Consider the following 19,618-nt stretch of genomic DNA (forward strand, 5'->3'; position numbering starts at 1 on the left):
TTATTAACTAGTGCAGTAAAACTGTCGTATGAATTAATTGCGCACATGTTCAGGAATTGAGCTTTTCTTAACCTGCTTATCCAACAGTGACGGCAGCAGCTGCGCTTAGTGAGCATGTAGCCGCAGCGGAGCACAGTGCACCGTCAGCGAGCAGAGGAAGGGCGGAACGTTAAGTACTTTACTGCTGCTCGTGGAAATATGCCCTGCTTTTATTAGTAGTATTATTTTAAACAGACTTAAAATTCGTCCATTTTAAAATCTATCAATCTATTCATTTTCCACAGTAGCACAGATGGCTGTACCCTCATAACCCCCAAGGCAAGGCACCAACCAAGAGCTGCAATGTCCCGTTTGAGTCCGGCTGGAGACCCTCGCTGCAGCTCTCCCTTATTTTCTGCCTCCTGTCCACGCTCTGCAATAAACTCCCGAAATATAAAGAAAACTACTACTTGAGTCCAGTCTTACAAATGATCAACAAATTGTTGTCTCTATTGTTGTCAGTGCAAGTCATGTATAGACAATGCGATGCCATTGTAGAATTTCAAATATTTCCGAGGTAATCACCTCCATTTCACTCGATCATACTGTATCTACAGTGCAGACCTTATCCACAGGACATGGCCACTTGGTAATGAGATAGGAAAACAGCTGTTAGAGGAGGATGACAAATATATCTTTGGTTTGATTTGATTCTGTCATAGAACAACCACCTCAGTCCTTTAAGCAGCAATTTAGAGGAAAGCTTGGAATGGAAATTAGTTTCAACAGTGGAAGTGATAGCCTATTGGCACAGAGACTACTTAACGACTACACTAAGAATACATTTCAACAGGTGTTGATATGACTAAAAGAATGCTAATGCCCTGAGTCACAATAATAAAGACAGTACCACAAATACCACCTTCTATTTGGCAAACAGCTGCATTTAATAATTACGAATGTGTGAGGCCAAGGTGCTTTGAAAATAACTTTATTGTCCATAGGAAATAACAGTGAAAAGAACAAGACATATCATTGCTTGCATTCTGTTTCTTTCTTCCAACTCTCGAGGTTTGCACTGCTGGAACTTCTGCAGGAATCAGCCTCTATATGTACATACCGTGTAGCTATGTATCTCTAAATGCCACATGGAGTATATGGATATAGATTTGCTGTAGAGGTAATAAATGTTCTAACATTAAGAGCAGTTATATTTGTAATACTTAACAGTTACTCGTGCATTCTTTTGACAAACCTGAAAACTCTGCAGTGAGAACACAAGCTTCCACATAATGGAAAGAAAGAACATTGTCTTGAAATTTTCTTCTGCCATAATTTAAGAGTCAAAAACAAAGCCCATTTTCTTGAGTAACAGTAGAAGTTAACTGAAGCCAAGCCTCAGAATAAAATAGATCCACCTAGCTTCCTCAACCTGTTTCTATCAGTCAGGCAGAAGCACTACCAGGAAGTCCTTCAGAATGATTAGGAAGTTTAAATATCAAATGCCAGCTAACCTCATGTAGAGAAAAACAGCGGCTTTGCAACAAAGTCACAGTTTTATTAAAGAAAGCCTACTCAAAACGTAAAAAAACAAATTAAAGCACTTATTTATATATGGACACTTGACAAATTCAAGCCTTTTTAAAATTTCCATCAGTTATCCATCCAATTCAAGCATAGCAACAGCACAGCTTTCCTCAGTGCCCGAGAAGCCCAGTGCCTGCAGAGATTGACAGAAATGATTGGATCAAATCATCAGAACCAAAATACACTGTCCACAAAAAATGACAACACATCACAATGACAATCCTTCACAAGAATAAATTGTGTGTGTGAGTGTGTGAACTGGAAATTCTACGAGGAGGCGAGATCCACATAACAATACTATGCTAAAGTTTAGTGCCCATCAGCTCCCTTTACTGTGCGTCCTTCTGTAGCCTGGTTCCACACCGCTCAATTGCTGCAAACATCTTACATGTCGTGCAGCAATTGAAGTAGAATAATGAGGTGAATATAGTCTGATTATCAGGGTCGTCCCCTCAGCTTTAATGCATCATGGTAAATAATCCCTTTCAAAGCAAATGAAGAAAATGTACACTCACCTTTAAATCCCTCTTCAGGCATTCTCACTGTGAAGGAAGTCGACAGCTCATATGAGAAAACAGTATTATCATGATAAAAGTAAAAAAAATAAATAAATAAAAATCAAGGTAATGTAGCAGCTATAGTGGAGGTCGATCGTAATGCCACGTACCCTGATAGACGTCATCCATTGCAGCATAGTCTGCTATTGGCTCATCAGCCTGCAAGGAAACAATGGAAAAAATGGTTTGGATTAAAAGGATAATGTTTGTATTCACCATCAAGATGATGTGATGGGAGTCCAGATTAAAGCTGCAGTGGTTAAAGTTTCTATGTAAAAATCGAGGTAGAAGTACCTTAAGACAGATGATGCTTTCAGGGATGACACCCAGACTGCCCAGTGTGGCTGAGTCATCTGTCAGACTTTTTCCATCAATGGAGAGGTTCTGGTCAAACGGAGCCACAGAGAAGGCATGCATAATCTACAGGGTCAGAAGCACAGCAGAGTCAGTTGTGTGAATACAGACTTCTCATTACATGTTGAGTAATCACAACATTAACAGTACTTCTGTTACAATTCATTATTACAGTATCACTTCTGGTTCAGGGCTTCCAAACGGATTCTGTAACAACCAGTTCATGTGAACAATTTTCACTCTATTCATCCTCAAGATGTCATAAATGACTAATTTTTCATCATCAATTTAAATGCTTCAGGCTTGTATCCAGCAGTCCAGTGCTGCATTGGGTAATTTGGAGCTCTCACCTGTATTTTCAGCTCTTTCAGTGTCTGATTAGCTGAAACAATGAGTGCTTTCTCTCCTCTAAGTTTCCTGTGCCGGGTGCTTCTTCTGATTCCACCTACTTTGGTCACATTGGTCACAGGAGCAACAGCTGATGATGCTGCGCTACTGTCACTCAGCTTTAGCCGCTTTGCACCATCTTCTGACTGAAAGAAAGTAATGTGATTATGAGCTATAACAACAAAAGATACCTCTATTCCTCATCTCTGCTAGACACAAAAAGTAGCTGTACCTTTAAGAGTGTCCCAAAACAGAATATTTTGATAAAACTAACAATGATAAACATGAATGTAATCTGTATGTACAGAAACATGCCTGTGAATATTCTCATTCATCCAGGTCATTGTAAGCTTTAGGGCATTCAATCGTTCGCAACTGGACCTCGTCAGTTTGTCTTAGACAACAATGGGACACTAACGAGGCTAACGACTGTCGTTGACACCAAAGGGTTGCACCCCACCCCGCCTTAAAATGGGGGGATCGTTTGCCTCACAATAGAGCAATAGAGTGATACCATTCTTGTTTTTGTGGGTTGGTCTCACTCAGGGGATAAATACTTGAACCTAACATCATTGCATTGGACTAGAGCTGTCCTATCTAGTCTGGTTGCGTACGAACTGATGAAGCCTGCTCGGATGAGAGGCGAAACGTCTTCTAAGACAAACTGACGAGGTCCAGTTGCGAACGATTGAATGCCCTAAAGCAATCTGTATGTACAGCTACTTTTAGTAGTTCTACTGCTTTTACTGTCTGTTGCTAGTCCAACTGTTTGACTGTTGATACAATTTCACCATTTAAGTTGTTTTACACTAATGTTAAAAGAAAATGTTAAAAAAAAAGAATAAGAAAAAAGACCAACAAGAAAAAGAGATGCTTTTCCACAAGACAACACAACCAGTCATGTGATTTTGTAGCCCAATCACAGACAGTCATATGGTGGATGGTCCCTGAAGACTCTGATGTGCTGAGTGTCTAGGTTTGACTTTATTTAGGGTGTATTTAGTTGCCTTAACTACTGTTACTGCAGCTAGTTCTGACAGTACTCGCCTGTTGATACTGTGTGTGATAGATGTGTGGCAGCATCCTTTCATTCACAGCTACACTGTGGTAATGGACTTACCTGGCTGAAGTCTGGGTCTCTCTCTCCATCCACCTTTGGATGTTCTTCCTTCTCCTCCTCTGCCTCGGAGCTGCTGGCGTTCAGTTCCGGAGCTGCCTCCTTTATCATCTATGCAGGGGACAACATAAAAACACAAAATCAGTTAAGACTCAGTGTCAACGATGGGAGATCCGTGGATCTCGTTTGAGACATTCTGTCCCTGCTTGGATGAGCTACAGTGTGCCTTGTTTTTCATACCCGCTTGTCTTCGATGACTTTGCGAATGTAGATGGTTGCTTGGGTGTACTCTCTGAGGTCCCTCTGCTGCTGGAAAAGGAAGCTCTCTCTGCACTCCCAACACAGATCTGAACACATACACACACACATATATATCAATATTATATATATACTTTAAGTATATGAAAAAAGTGCATTACAATACACATCTTAAATCAGAGCCATGAACATGTGAAGTGAACCATTTTTTTCTAACGTTACACTCTTACCAGGCTGAGTTGTGTACTGAGTCGTTGGACCACTGGATGTGGTCTGCTTGAGGCAGTGGATGGAGATTGGCTGGTCTACAATGAAGAGTCTGCTGATCACTTCCCATTCACTGGGCCAGAGCAGAGCTATACTGTGCAGGACAAACAGCACAACATGAGACCACAGCAGCGTCCAGTCAGTCACATCAGCTCATGGTCCTTCATATATTCACTTTACTCGTGTAACCTTCCCAGTTAAATTAAGAGCTGCACATCTTGTTTGATTTGGATTTGACTTGACCAGTTTGTGACAAACAAGGACCATTTTCTGATCATACAACAGCTGGTCATTCTGCTTGTTCAGGCCAATGCTGTCTCACTGGGTTTTGGGTTTAGTGTGGGTGACAATGGGTAGTGTTCCACTTCCTTATTCATTCTGTCAGAAGTATACATTTTTGGATTAAAATTTTGGATTTTTTATTTTAAATAAACGCAGCTATTGGTCAATTAAATAAGCAGAACTCACTGTTGAGCATCTCCATTAATCAGCGAGTCGTAGGTGAACATGAAGCCTCCGTGGGGACAGAGCAGCAGAGTGTTGCCCACATTAGACACTGGAGAGGATTTAGTGGGCCTCCTAGAAAGTGCAAAACAGATGGGAGAAAAATTACCATTTACTACCAGTCATATTCAACATAATAATGGACTGGCCAACTCAGATTTAAAAGGGTCGACCTTAATACAAACTCAAAATTAGGTTTCATTACTGATAACATACAGATGATGTTAATGCCAAACTAACACCTTTTATGGGTGGCTGACCTCATTCTTTAATGCACAGAGTCAAACATTATTTTAACAATATGACAACAAACACAGTAACATCATTTTGTTCATTTCAATGTTGAAACAAACATACCTGATGAATTTTCTCCACTCATCCACAAAGAAAAGAGGGACTATGTAAAGTACATCTGTGCCCTGGAGAGACAACAAGATCAATCTCAACTTGCCTTTTTCAAAAACCACATTAGTGTAAAGCGGTAACATGACTGACTGGTGCTTGGCTTTGTGTCTACCTGAGGCCACTTGGTGAGTGTTGGCCGGTTCTTCTCATGGAAGAGGTTGAGCAGTTGGTTCTTCTGGTCCAGGGCCATCATCTTACTGACTGCCTCATTGTCCTTTTCTTCCTGCTCTAATGTCTGGACACACAAGACGGAAAGCTTTACTTCCACAACTAATGCTATGGTTCACATCACACACACGGCTAGCTAAACCATGTCCACTGCAAAGCTATTCGTGGTTGCACAGCAGTAGATACGGAAGAAGGTTACACCCTTTTAATGTCCGTCTAGTGTTGTAGTGGAACTACAAAGTGGTGACATCCAAGTCTGGGCTACAAGTCAACTGCACTAGCAGCACGTGTGGCAGAATGGCTGTGCACTGTGTGTAATTCCACCTTTACACTTACAATTTTAATGAAGGCTTAGACATAGAAAAATAATACACATGCAGGGGTACCAACAAAAATGAAAACAAAAAATCAAAGATGCAAGTGAGGTTCAGTGGGCTGCTACATTAGATGGTTTGTCAATGTCTGCTCACCAGGCACTGCTGACAGGACTCTTGGTTTTGGTTGAATTCTGGGGCTTTGGGGAAGTATGCTCTCAGCTTGGTCCAGACTTCAGGTGATACCAGCTTCCGTTCAGTCTCAAGAATACTCAGACTCCCTACACCAGGAACACATTTAAGAACCAACAAATTAAACTATTAACTATGATGCATGCATATGTGGTAGCCACAAAACACATTTTTCTTTAGAAATTGTACACTGTCATTGTTAAAAGTATTTGCTAAGATCATTCTAAATGCTGATGATGGGACAGTACCGTGAGTGCAGACAATGTCTTCATTGAAAGTCTTCATCTCGTCCTCGTTGCCTTCTGAAAGCTCTGGGCCAAACTCTACAGTGAAACAATACACCAAGAATGTTAATGCTCACTATCCAGAGTAGGGCTGGGTATCGATTCAGATTTCAAGAATCGTTTCGATTCCGATTCTTGAGATTCAGAATCGATTCGATTCTGTAGTCAGGGGGCGAGGCCGAAGTAACAGTGGTAAAAGTGTAAAGGGCATTCCGCTCTCTGCGTGCCGTCATCTGCATCTTTACGCAGGATAAGCTGTCATCTGTGAGCGCGCGGCGTTTGTTTCAAAACGAACAAACTAAAATAAACTAAAACATTTTAAATAAATGTTCATTAATTATTTTCAGGACCTGCATCGGAGGGATGAAGGAACCGCATGCGGCGGGTTACCGACCCCTGATCTAGTGGATGCATAACGCAACCCCAGACACCACAGTACGGTAGTTTCTGTCTATGCGCCTTATAATGCGGTGCGCCCTATAAATGATATATATAATAAAAATATAATAAAAAACTTTGGTCCGCACCGAATTATTTCAACAACTATTGGATGGATTGCCATGAAATTTGGTATCGATGGTTCCCAGAGGATGAATCCTACTGACTTTGAAAATCCTTTAATTCTTACAGTAAGCAGTTCAAAGTTTTTACTTAATCAGTGAAATATCTTAACATCTACCAGATGGATCGTCATGAAAATTACACATTTGTGATTCCCAAAGGATGAACCCTGCTGACTATGGTGATCCCCTGACTTCCTAGCACCACAATGAGGTCCAATGTGAAATGTCTCAACAACTAGTGAATTAATTTCCAAGTAATTTGGTGCACACATTCATACTCCTCTCAGGATGAATTGTCTTAACTTTGGTGACCCCTTATCAGCAATCTACAGTGCTGAAAAAATGAGTCAACATGGAAGTGTCAAAAACGGCAGTTCCTCGATTGGCCACTTGAGGCTGGCTCCAAAATGGGGTCAATGCCCATAGACAACCCAATGGTTTTTTAAATTATCACCAATCATTTAATCAGTCATTTAAGGTAAAATATCCGACAAGTTATTTTTTTTCCTGACAAATCTTCCTAAAGCCAAATGTAATCAATTTACAATGATGCAATGAAAAGCTGCGGCAGTGTGACACAATTTTCTGTTTCCTGTTTGTTTGACAGATGACACAGACGAAGAAACAAAATCACTTCCATTCCTCTCACCTTTGCTGCCGGTGGTGTGTGGTCCCTGTCCATTTGTTTGGCCGTTGCTGTGCTTTGTTTCGTGTTCATCCTCCTCCAGCTGATCTAGAGCCAACTGTCTCCAGCTACGCAGAGATGCTTTGCCCACCCAGTAGCCCTCACCACTGAAACACAGACACAGGGTGATAAACACCCGTGATTACATTAGATAACGATTCTGTATTGGCCCCTTGAGGACTGTTCTCTTACTGAGGAATTGCATCTTCTTCTGAAACACCCCTAATTAAGTTGGAACCTCTCACCCTTTTCAGATATGGAAGATGTAACATTGCATAACAGGGAGGGTGACACTGAGCTGAGTTAGAAAAGTTATGATAGCAAGGATAGACAGTTTTCTGTTCTCTCATAGATTGGATTTCAAAACATAATTTGAGGCCTTAATGGCAATCATGAGCATGAGGACATTCTTCACCGTTTCAAACAGTGAAACTACAGACACATTTTCACTAAACCTTTATCACTTCATGTTATTAGAGTGTGATTCATTCTTATATCAAAAACAATGAATGACAGGACATTAATGCAAAGAGGTTTGCTGGTTATTCAGTTCCTTATCCATACAGCTGGGAAGAATGAACACTGGAAATGCATGGAGTAAAGCCATGGGTGGCAAAAAAAAAGTCCAGCATACAGAAAAAGAAGCTCGCTGTTAAACAGTGTGTGACTCTTTAATTAACTTGAGTAATTAACCTGACTTTTGTACAAACAGGACACAAATCAAATGTCTGATCAAGTTCATTCCTGGCTCCCCACAAGGGTGTGTGCTTTCACCCCCATTATTTAATGTCTACACAAATATGAGTCAGAGCAGGTGTGAAAACAGATGACTCTGTCCCTGTTAGCTGGCCAGGAATGAGACCAGCTTCGTAAATGTATGTAAAACCAAAGACATAATAATTGATTTTAAAAGACATGTGCACACACAAAGCTACATCCATAAAGGGTCAGACAGTGGAATGTGAGCAATCTTACAAATATCTTGGGACAATAATTAACTTAAAACTGAACTTGAAGCAATTTGTGTAGCTGTGCGCAAAAAGGGACACCAGTGTTTGCTTGGTTGAAGGAAACTGTCCGATTTCCTCACTGATAAAACTATAATTACCTTATTCAATTGTGCTTTTATTGAATTGGCTTTATCATTTTGTTTAAAGAACAGAAACTCTCTGAATGAAACTGTTAAATGGTCTAGTAGGCTGATAGGTGTCACAGCTTAACCCATCATCCCTGTACGACAGACAGTGACAGCAGATAACCAGCTCAATTTTAAACGACTCCCACCCTTTGCAGAGTGTATTTCAGCGTCTTTCTAGATGGAGGTTTATTGTCCCAGGGTGTAGAACAAAGTGGTATAAAAACAGCTTTGTTCCAGCAGCCATCACTCAGATGAACAAGTAGTAGCAATGCTGAACAGATGCCACAGAAGCACTGTTAATTTATTTATTTCCTTTTTCTTGACCTGCATTTTACCTTAGTCATTCTAGTGGTTATTTATTTTAGTGTTTTTTTGTTGTTATTTTTCTGTTTTGACATCCTGATTATTGAAGCATTGAGCACTTTTATCATTTTTGTCTACTATTTGTATTGTTTGTAAAAATGTGTGTGACGATGAATGCCTGCAAACTGAATGTACCTACACAGTGACCTCAACCTGAATGAATTTAATATCCCTCTCTCTCTGTGCCTCTGTTACAGCCTTACATTAACCTCACTGTATTCAATAACACCAAATGTTTCAGATCTGACAGCGAATTGCCATCAGATTAAGAGAAAGGGGTGCATGTCTGAGAGGAGCTATTTGAATATCATTTGAGCTCAACTTTACATGATGCACAATACAACAATCCATTAACCGAACATTTATCCTGAGGGTGTTCACCTGAGTGTGCGTTTGACCAGGTTGGAGACTTCCTTGTAGTCCTCATTGAGCTGGTTCTTCAGCCGCAGCACCCTGCATCGCTGGCCAACACACTCTCTACACAGAGAGGAGCCTGAACAAACAAAGAAAAGTAGGGTATGTGACAGGTATAACACAAAGTTTGTGGTTTCAGGAGCAGTTTGAATGAGAAATATTTCCGGATTGTGAGATGTGTTTTGAGTGCTAATTTCCAATCTGACTACAAACAAGAGTATTTCTTCAAAAGACAGAACTACAGAAAAGCAAATTCAACCACTGTTTTCCTTTTGTGATTTCAGTCAACTGCTGGTGTTAATGATTTGTCAGTGATTGATTCATTGCAGTGAAGAATTTGATCGATCAACATACACGCTTTTCAACTAACCAGTTCCTTACGCTGTGGTTTCTGCCTCTTTAACATTACCTCCCTTTCTGTATTAACATTTGCAAACTTTTCTTGAGTGAGTGTGTATATACACACACATATTTTTAATAGTGAACAGCTTGTACACATGAGCTACCCTGACCATGCATATATGCTCACATTCTAAACCAAAAACCTTGTGCATATCTTTTCACTGATAAAAAGGACTGGAGGCTCGGATAAAAGAATTAGTCTTTGGATTGTGCACAGCATGTTTAGTTTGGGGTTATTTATGTCCTGATGATTTTCAGGATTTTTAGAATAGTAAACTGATCGGTATGACACCTACTTCTGTGTATAGTATAGTGAACTGGAAGCACTAAATCTTTCTACATTTTACAGAAGGTCACGAGTTGCGAGGAGACCACATCCTCTGTTTGACTAACCATCCAGTCTCGGCCCTCCACTGTAGCGCTCATAGAAGAGCTGAGCAGCTTGGAGGGAAACCCTCTTGGAGTCTCCCACCTTGTCAGGGTGTAGTTTGCCGTGAGAACATAAGAAGAGAGAGTTGTCGATTTCTTTTGTGGCAGTGGAATCGTCCAGCCACTTCTTCAACCAGTCCAGGGGGATAAACTCATAGGGCTCGCCTGTGATGGAAAGGCAGAGGAACACATCAAACAAGAGACACAGACACATGTTGAATCCATTATTCTGTGTACACTGTCTCTTGTATATTGTTCCTTTCACACCAAACACATGTTGAGTATAGAAATTGTATGGAATCAAACACAATTGGTAGTTTCCAATCAACAACTGACTCCCTTAGTGACTCATCCTGGTTCAGTAGGATGTTGTCTTGTACTAGCAGTATTACCACAGACAGGGGAACTGTTGTACAAATTAAGCAATACCTTGCCCCCACCCCCTTCCTTTGGCTGCCCCTTGATTACATTGTCTGTACTTTTAGTATGTTTTGAACTGAAAGTCACATCAAACATGTACACTATCTTTAGTGCTTCTGTTAAGTGGACTGTGGGCGAATAGGGAATGTTTTTACCGACCGTCTCTTGCGGGTAAAAGCTCGTAGAGCTCCTTCACCTCCTCATGCTTGGCTTTGCCCTTATCCACGCTCTGTTTTCTCATGTCAGCCATCTCACTGCACCACTCCTCAAATTTATGGTTGTCTTGGTCCACCAACCTCTGAAGAAAGGCTGGCAGCAAGGACAGAGGGAAAGGAAACCATCAGACAAAGCAACATGGACCAGTTGTATATTTCTAATTAAAACACATTTCTAAAGGCAAGTCTTGATTCCTCGACGCATACAAAGATAGAAGCCAGAGATTATCGCTGCTGCTTCCTAGTCTGATGGCCATCTTTGTTTTGTGTGAAGTTACAGTTCTGCTACTCACCTGGCACCTCGACATTGGTCCTGGAGGGATCTGAGCTTTCCTCTTCCTGGACCTTATATACCAGCATGTAGGCATTTCTGGAGCAGTGGTAGCCTTTACTGCACTTTGGCTTTCGTGTTTGGGACTTCACCGTCTCAGCTAGGGACCAAGAAGAAAGAGAAACAACTATGACAAAGTGTACACATTTACAGACATGACTTGCAGGTGGGTAAAAGGTAAGACTCTTTAATTTACAATTCTTTATTTTACCTACGCATCATCATGGTGGCAACACATAAGCTTCTTGACTGCAGATGAAAATTTCAGCTTTAGTACTACTCACCTATGTCCTCTTCAATGCCAAGCTGCAGCTTCTTGCCTTCCATCTTCTCAATTTCCTCATCGTTGAATTTGTACCAGTCGCCGGTACGAGCATCCTTCACATGGGCAATGTAGTGGCCCGAGTAGGCACTGATGCCTCGATGGATCAGCACTGCACTCAGTTCATAAACCAACTTCTGGTCTGGAGAAACAGTGCCGAATGTCAATACATTTCATTTTCACAGAGTCATCAACAAAAAATGTCTCCTGTTGATGGGGGGTATAGACAAAGAAGCAGTGTATTACCAAGAAAATACTAATACAGATCCAACCACCATAGGTAGGTGGCCGGCTTGACACTGTTGATGACATTTGCCCCCCTGAGCACTACTAAAAATTTCATTCTTGTTTTCCCAATTCCAAAGAACCAAAGAATGTGTGTGTATGTGTCTCAGAGATTCATATTACTAATACCTTGTTTTCCTTCCAAGAAAGGCCCCATATCCAGCTGCTCTGGAAAACTTATAAATGTGTTGAGCTTCTTCTTGTGGCCTGTTTGTCTAAAGAAGACACAGTTTGTTCTCATAACAGTAGACAGTAAACACTAATAGCATCATTTTTTGTCTTGTCTTTGTTAAAAAAAAGCAGGCAACGCTTTATATTAAGGTAGACTTATTCATCATTAACTAGTTACTTATTAGCATGCATATCAACAGCATACTGGCTCTTCATCAGTCATTATAAAGCGCCCTATTCAGCATGACCATATTCTACAACTACTAGGCCATTAAGTAAGAGTTTTCCTTCAATAACCTCCTAATTACTGCTAATTGATAGTAAGTATCATTCGCTTCATTGTAATCACCTAAATCTAGAAAACATTGTCACTGGTTGCTACTTATTTTGAAATGCATTTTTTAAACTATAAATGGTAAAGGGACTGTTTTAATATAACGCCTAGTCTAGTCTTAACGACCACTCACACAAGTCAGCATCCACCCACACACACATTCACACCGTGGTGGCCACCTACGAGCATTAACACACTCACACACTGATGACACAGCATCTGGAGCAATTTTGGGTTCAGGATCTTGCCCAAAGATACTTTGACATGAGGCCAGGGATCGAACCACTGACCTTTTGACGGGTGGACGACCACTTTAGCTCCTGAGCCACGTCATTCTAACATTTTTTAATTCCCTATACGTCATTGTATAACCTAAGACATACTAAACATCTTTTTTTTTTGCTCCTCCAATTTCTAAAAAAATTGAGTGAGTACCTTTAAATTTAAAGCTCGATTCTTGAAAATGAGGTGGTTCATCTCAAGGGGTTTATCCTTCTAAAAAAAATGTACCAAAGAAAGGAAGCTGTTGTACATGAATTACAATGTTAATAACTTAACCCTAAACCTAGTAACAATAACCCCCTAATCCCCAGAATAAGGCACTAGCAAGTGCTTTATAATGACTAATAAAGAGCCAATATGCTACTAATATGCATGTTAATGAGCAACTAGTTAATGGTGACTGTGACCAAAATGCACTTTGACCTGTCGTATATAATAAGAGAATATACTGTCTTGCTAAAGTGATATAACAAACAGTATATTTTATTAACGTCTTTTTCCACAATGCAGTACAAAGAGATTGCTGACCTATCAAAGACAAAGCGCATCAGCTGCAGGTTGAGGGTTGGAGGAAGGCTGTGCAGTCTGATCCTTCGGGTGGCGCTCTGTTTATTCTGACAGCTCTCACAAAAGTAGCGGTTTTCCCCATCCAGTTTCTCCTCCTGCAAAGTTGGAACGTGAGGGGTAACTATTGTGAAATCAACATGTGTCAAGACATTGTCAGATGCAGTTATTTAACTTTGGGACCCACACACAAAACTATCTAATTCCAATTCAAGCTGTACAGGTGTGAATTGGTTTAATGTTATTCTGTGTTTTCTGTTTTGTGCAGCAAATTTTATATAAAGTGACTCACATGACTACATGATTCTGTTGAAACTGAGAATAAAGACTTTTTACTACTCAGAATTGAGATCACTATTTTCTCCCACAATTCTTTTGGACGTTTTTTAACAAACAAATAAAACACTCTGTAGACTCAGACAAAAGTCATTACTGATAGAAACAAACTGTCAGGCTCACGTATGATTCCATGGTTCAGCTTAATCAGAATGCCATGGCCTCAAAATTGTTTATATTATGCAATTCTGCTTCAACTGCTGCTCGACATTAGAGTCAGTTTCTACCTTAGAGCAGCTGCAAACAGCTGCAGCATCGAGTTAGATTTGTTTAGTAAAGCATTAATCTGTTTGTTGCAGTGCTGGCTAACTGCAATAACATTTTTAACGCTCTGCTAGATGTTTGAGTGGTAGGCCAATGGCTTTTCCTGGCCAATGTGAGACATACCAGGTGGTTGTAAACATTTTGTGATGATACCTTTGCTTGGAAAGTAATGTGGGTAGTGGTACTTTTGACTATCGTTATCACTTTTGAATCCAGTTCCACAGAGCAGAGTGCACAGTGTTTTTGTCACTGGATTTCTATGACTCTGACACATATTTTTGTTGCTCCTGAAAAGTATTTTCTTTCACTACATTTGACTTCACCTTTATATTCACATGAACAATCATTTAATGTCAATGTCCTGCCCACCTCGCATAGCAGCTGGAATTGAGATCATGACTATATTTTGATCAATCATGCTGCTCTACTGATCCAAATAAGCTTCTATCAAAAAATCCCCTTCGGTTCATATCAGGTATTTCCTTGCACTGATCGAAAACACAATATTCAGTGGCATACTTCTACACAGACACTGACACAGTTTTAAATGTGTCTATGCGTATGGACTTATGTTCTATGTGTCCGAAACTGCTGTCTTCACCCTTTGTTGTGCTATTAAGTGTTGATACATTCAATATGGCAAAATACCCATCCCAAATATGATTTACTAGAGTAAATGTTAAGACATTTAGTGTGGCAGGGAATGAAAGCTACCTTCAGGAACTCTGTGACGCATTCTGTGAGGCTCTTGTGGCCCTGGATGTTCAGCTCCAGCTCATAGAATCGGGACTGCAGTGCAGATGATCTTCCACACTGGTTACAACTGAAAAACAACCAAACCAGGATAAAAAATTCCACCACAGCATAGATGGCTCTGTGTGTGGTCTAATATTATTCTGTCAATTCAGTTATTTTATTATTAGTTATTTTTTTAACTTGACCTTCCATTCTGTCTTAATACTTAATAACAGTAATTGCACCTGTTCTCATAAAAATCAAGTCAACCAAAAAATTACTGTATGCCTCTGCATAATTCTGGTCGCGATCCAAAAAAGTCTTCTGAATAGTAAGTAAGTAAACACCTAGTATCTTACTTGTACCATTAACATGACACAACAACAATAAATGGCTGTTTAACCTAATCTCACTTCTGACTCGTATCACATCTGATCAGACATGACTTCTCCTTAGGAAAGAACTGCACGTCTCTCTCAGCAACTGGAAAATGTCCCCTCTGCGAAAGTGTAACTGTTCCTGTCTTCCATATTATTGCATTCTCTGACATGATCAAATCAAATATATGACTTATTTTAGTGCTTGCTCATGAGGGAATTGTTGGGTCTCGGTAGATAAAGAGTTTGGTCTGTACCTGCTCTATATGGAAAGTGTCCTGAGACAACTTTGGTTGCGATTTGGCGCTATATAAATAATACTGAACTGAATTGAATTGAATTTTAATGTGAAAAATGGAAAGGCCAACTTATTCAATTACCACCAATATGAGGCAAGACGTGACACCTCGCCTCGCCCTGCAGCTGCCAAGGTGACAGACTAAAGTTCATATCCGCTAAGACAAGTTGTGCAATAAGTCACAGGACATAATGCAAAAGCCTTGGCAAGAATGTGGTGGGAGATGGCAGAATGCTCAAAAACATCCTTCCAGAGTGTTGGGAGATGTTTCCTTTACCAGCCTGACAAGCCAGAATTATCCTATTATCGCCTGTGTACAACAAATGGGACATATTGGCCACCTTCTTATTCTCTCCATTCTTCCTCACAACTAAGGTGAATATAAATTTCCTAATTCACCAAAATATCACACTCTCTTTATGATTTGTTTGATTTGAAGAGCTCTGATGTCCAAAATTTTATCATATGACACTTTTTCACTTAAGTATAAACTGTTGGGTTTAAGTCCTGAGTTGTCTTACACAGTAACGTAGGAGAACTGTCCACAGAACTGCCGCTGGATGACATTTTGCAGGTTGGTGTTCTTCTGCTTGGACAGTGTGTCTTCCAATAAAGATAAGAAAAGCTTTGAAAACTCCTGTGCGTCCTGAAAATGAAAGATTTGAATTGAATGTAATGTAAAGAAACCATGTCTCAAAAACCTAACCATTAATAAACATGCAGGAGCTCCCATTCTCTGTGTTCATTCTGCTATGTACTCCTGTAACCCTTAATAAGTTGGGTAATCGTGTAGTTGATCATCTAAAAAGTTATCAGCAAAAATGTTCATAATCAGTTTTTTTCATGGTTGTCCAAATTTCAAGACATCACTTTGGTCTCTGGTAACTTCTGATGGATATCATTTTTGACCATTTACATATTGAGACACTGTTACCATCAGCTCTACAGAGAAGAGAAACAATTCTGATCACGATTCTAACGAGGAAAAACCATGAAACCATGAAAATGGTAGAGTAGAGAAATATATATCCACTATCATCTTTGAAACTGTGAAACCAGCCCTGTATGTCTGGGTTAAAATTATGGGAGGTTTCATGGAGTGAATTACCTGCTGCTGTCCTGTGTCCAAGCCCAGTGCTTTGACCAGCCCTGAAGGGTCAATGTACTTTCTGTTGCTGTTCTGCAGGAGTGCAAACAGATACTGTAGGTGCTCACAGATGGACTGAGGCTCATAATCTGAAAAAGACAGAGATTCATCATACGAAAAGGTAAAAACCTATAGAGAAATCAAAGTATGAATTTGCAGTTTCATGCTAGCCTCTGTCACTCTCGAACATTAGCCAAAATGTATGTGTGCCTTCGCTTCTGTCAAATCATTTTAAACAACAATCATGTGAAATTATTCAAGGAAAAACTAAAGACTGCAGATGTGCAAACAAATGAAAGACCAACAACATAGTGATATTTAGTTCACTGTTACTTCCAACAACACAGTAACTAGTTAGTTTGTCCGTCTGTTAGCAAAGTTAATAAAGAACTTATAAACTGATTACAATTTTTGTGGAGAGATGGGCCTTTGGCACAACTCAATCAAGTTGGCAGTGGAACACATTGAATATTTACTGGTTCACAAAAATAATTATAATCCAAATAAATTTGATATAAATGGATGTTGATGATTTCTTTGGGTATAACATCTAGTTGGACATTTGTTCTGTACTGGTGGAAGTTTTTGTTTTTTGAGTGTTTTCTGCTTCAATTTGTGCAAAAATGTCAACAGTCTAATGGATATTATATTTGTTTGGACAATGTTATTGTATTCTGAAAAAACAGTAATTCACAAAACTGGCAATATATGCTGACTGAGAACACAGCAAACAAAAGAAGTATTTCATTTTCATTTGTACCAGACTTAATATTGTGTTCCTGTGCTCTGGAATTATGGCACTGATAGAGGCTCCTACGCAGTTCCAGGTTGTGGAACCACACTTGCAGGAATGTGTTGACATAACATGTTGCACCCAGGTTGGTCAGGCCAACAAATGTGTTCTGGAGGGGGGCAAAGAGACAGAGAGAAAGACATAGGATCAACTGTCTTTTAAGATAGCATTCTATCTCAGGGCTTGTGATCAGGACTTCAGTAGTCCACCAACAAAAGATGTGTGATATGAGGAGAATAGACAGGTGAGTAAACAATTTGAAGTATGTGCGGCCAATTAAAGAAATACCTTGTCTCGACGCTCTGAATTAGGGTCATCGATATTGTGGAAAGCATTTTCATCAATCTCCCCAAGCCACGCCTGTTCACCAATGCCGACAAGACAGTTGGGATTCCCTTTGCAATTCCTCCTGCAAAACATGTTATATCATTAACCTTAGTGTTCCAGTACCTACTTTAGAAGTAACACCTCAATTCTTCTGCCTCTTGTGTGGAGACAAAAGTCATCAAACTCCATCTGAAAAGCTAACTGAGTTTAATGGTGGCCCTAATACAAAGATATATACCCTTTGAAATTAGCCTTTTATATGCAGTTCGGAGCCACCGAGAGCAAAATTAAGTTCAGTAACATTTCAACTGTAGTAATTAGTGCTTACTGTGATGCCTACAAACTGGTATATTAGAGCTACTTTGTGGTACGCTGAATTGAAGAGTGGAGAGGATCGTCATGACCTTTCATACAAAGTCTACAGAACTGCTCTGCATGCTATGAAGGCTTGTCCACAAGCAAGAAAACAATCAGACGTATGATGCACAGTAGCAGTCCTCTGCGGAGCTGAGCATTAAGCCCTCAACTTTAACATTTAACGTCTACTACTGGTATTTAAAGAATGCACATGCTAACACGACAGAGGCATGTTGTTAAGAAATATTATCATTGTACCTGCAGGTTCCTCTCTTGCAGGCCGGGAGATTTACGCGATATGCTAGGTCGATATGCTCCTGCCTGATTTCTTCTGGTTTCACCGTTTCCACCCAACGCCAAGCCGCTTTCTCCAGCTGTAAGCGGGGCGCCATAATCCTACGATGTAACGTTGATCACACGGTCAGATATATGAGTCGAAAAAGGCAACACTTCAATGGCCTAACGTTAGCGTTTGCCAAACTGCTTCCAGGAATGCTAACATAGCCGGCTAACAGGGGCTAAACAAGTTTTTGCAGGTCATAGCTTGGTTCTTACGAAGCAACCTACCGTTAGCTATGTTGTGCTACTTAACCTAGCCAGCTAGCTTAGTAGTTCCATCACTACCCTATTAAATTTAAAAAGTGTGCATATCACACCACACATCGCAGCAATACAACACAGAGAGTTGAAATACAATAAACCACGACACAGAGTATTTGCAAGGTAACGTCAAGAGTAAGGACTACCCTCGTGCTAATGCTAGCTAGCTAGCAAAAATGTAGCTGGTCGACCGGTGTTAGCAAGTAATTTTCCTGCATTTTCCATCTAACGCTACCTGACGCTAACGTAACGAGTTTATTGTGTTAAGGTCAAATATTATCGAACCTTTCATGCGTGCAGCTGCTTCACCAAAATATTTTATGTATTTTCACATTTTATTCACGGTTTATTTTAGATTTAGCGCCCTTACGTCAGTTTATAAATAAATTATTTCTCCGCTCAAAATCAACACGACGTCAGAAAGTGACGTTGGCGACGCCTCTTTGTTGTGACTGGAGGGAGGAACGGACACACGAGGAGGCCGCAGAGGTCTCTGTTCTGTCCGTATTATCACAAGTAGCTCTTCAATGCTTTGCTTTCTGTGGTCCCAAGAATCACACATTCTGTGTCATATGTGTTATACAGTAAATATTTTTACCTTGCCTTTTACTTCCATTTAAAGTTTGTTCTCTATTCATGTCGTGTTACGTCCAATTCTACCTTTGTTTTTAATATGGAGGAATGATTTGGAATGAAAAATAAAGATAACATTGAAATACATTTAAGAATAGATGAATAGATAGATAGATAGATAGATAGATAGATAGATAATAAAACATTAGCAGTTCATATTAAATCTTCGCCTGAGGTGGAGCTCTCCAGTCCACTTTGGTGCTGATACAGTTTTAAGCCCAGTACTATCTATTCATGACTGTAATTTTAAGGAAGTGTGCATTTTGTATTTTCAGTGAGCTGTTTATAATTATTGAGGAAGTCTAGGTTTGTATGGGTCATAATTAAAGCTGATAAGTCAAAGGACGTATGAAGCTCCTTTCAGGCTGGTGACTATGATTCAAGATTCAAGATTCTTTATCGTCATTGAGCATGACATGTCAATGAAATTTGCATTGCAACCCCCATGTTAGAACATATG

General features: G+C 40.0%; 1 protein-coding gene across 3 annotated transcripts; it reads right to left on the bottom strand.

The window, feature by feature from the left end:
• Positions 1-954: 954 nt before the first annotated feature.
• usp48 (ubiquitin specific peptidase 48) lies at positions 955-18,939 on the bottom strand. 3 transcript variants are annotated; one of them, XM_041951292.1, is made up of 28 exons: positions 18,811-18,939; positions 18,184-18,321; positions 17,530-17,650; positions 17,209-17,350; positions 16,410-16,537; positions 15,823-15,947; positions 14,606-14,714; positions 13,256-13,389; positions 12,070-12,155; positions 11,618-11,797; positions 11,296-11,433; positions 10,947-11,096; positions 10,332-10,532; positions 9,504-9,615; positions 7,586-7,728; positions 6,338-6,412; positions 6,054-6,178; positions 5,528-5,650; positions 5,368-5,429; positions 4,975-5,085; positions 4,470-4,600; positions 4,222-4,328; positions 3,985-4,092; positions 2,828-3,010; positions 2,418-2,543; positions 2,234-2,282; positions 2,082-2,108; positions 955-1,699 (listed from the first exon to the last, which is right to left on the bottom strand). In XM_041951292.1, the coding sequence occupies exons 2-28, from the start codon at positions 18,315-18,317 to the stop codon at positions 1,677-1,679; spliced, it is 3,153 nt and encodes a 1,050-aa protein (XP_041807226.1). In that variant the 5' UTR covers positions 18,318-18,321; positions 18,811-18,939; the 3' UTR covers positions 955-1,676. The 3 variants fall into 3 exon arrangements, 2 of the variants coding, with proteins under 2 accessions (XP_041807226.1, XP_041807232.1); XM_041951298.1 differs by having other exon boundaries at positions 18,896-18,933; XR_006007306.1 differs by lacking the exons at positions 955-1,699; positions 2,082-2,108; positions 2,234-2,282; ... (1 more) ...; positions 2,828-3,010; positions 3,985-4,092 and having other exon boundaries at positions 4,470-4,595.
• Positions 18,940-19,618: the final 679 nt, after the last annotated feature.

Source organism: Chelmon rostratus, chromosome 2 (assembly GCF_017976325.1).
Source record: "Chelmon rostratus isolate fCheRos1 chromosome 2, fCheRos1.pri, whole genome shotgun sequence".
Classification (NCBI taxonomy): Eukaryota; Metazoa; Chordata; class Actinopteri; order Chaetodontiformes; family Chaetodontidae; genus Chelmon; species Chelmon rostratus.

Excerpts from the sequence above, each read along its gene's own strand:
- usp48 (XM_041951292.1), bottom strand. The coding sequence starts at position 18,317 with ATGGCGCCCCGCTTACAGCTGGAGAAAGCGGCTTGGCGTTGGGTGGAA. Across the intron at positions 9,616-10,331 it reads TGGAGGGCCGAGACTGGATG|GCTCCTCTCTGTGTAGAGAG; the intron begins GTTAGTCAAACA and ends TTGTTTGTTCAG. Across the intron at positions 1,700-2,081 it reads GCCTGAAGAGGGATTTAAAG|GCACTGGGCTTCTCGGGCAC; the intron begins GTGAGTGTACAT and ends CAATCTCTGCAG.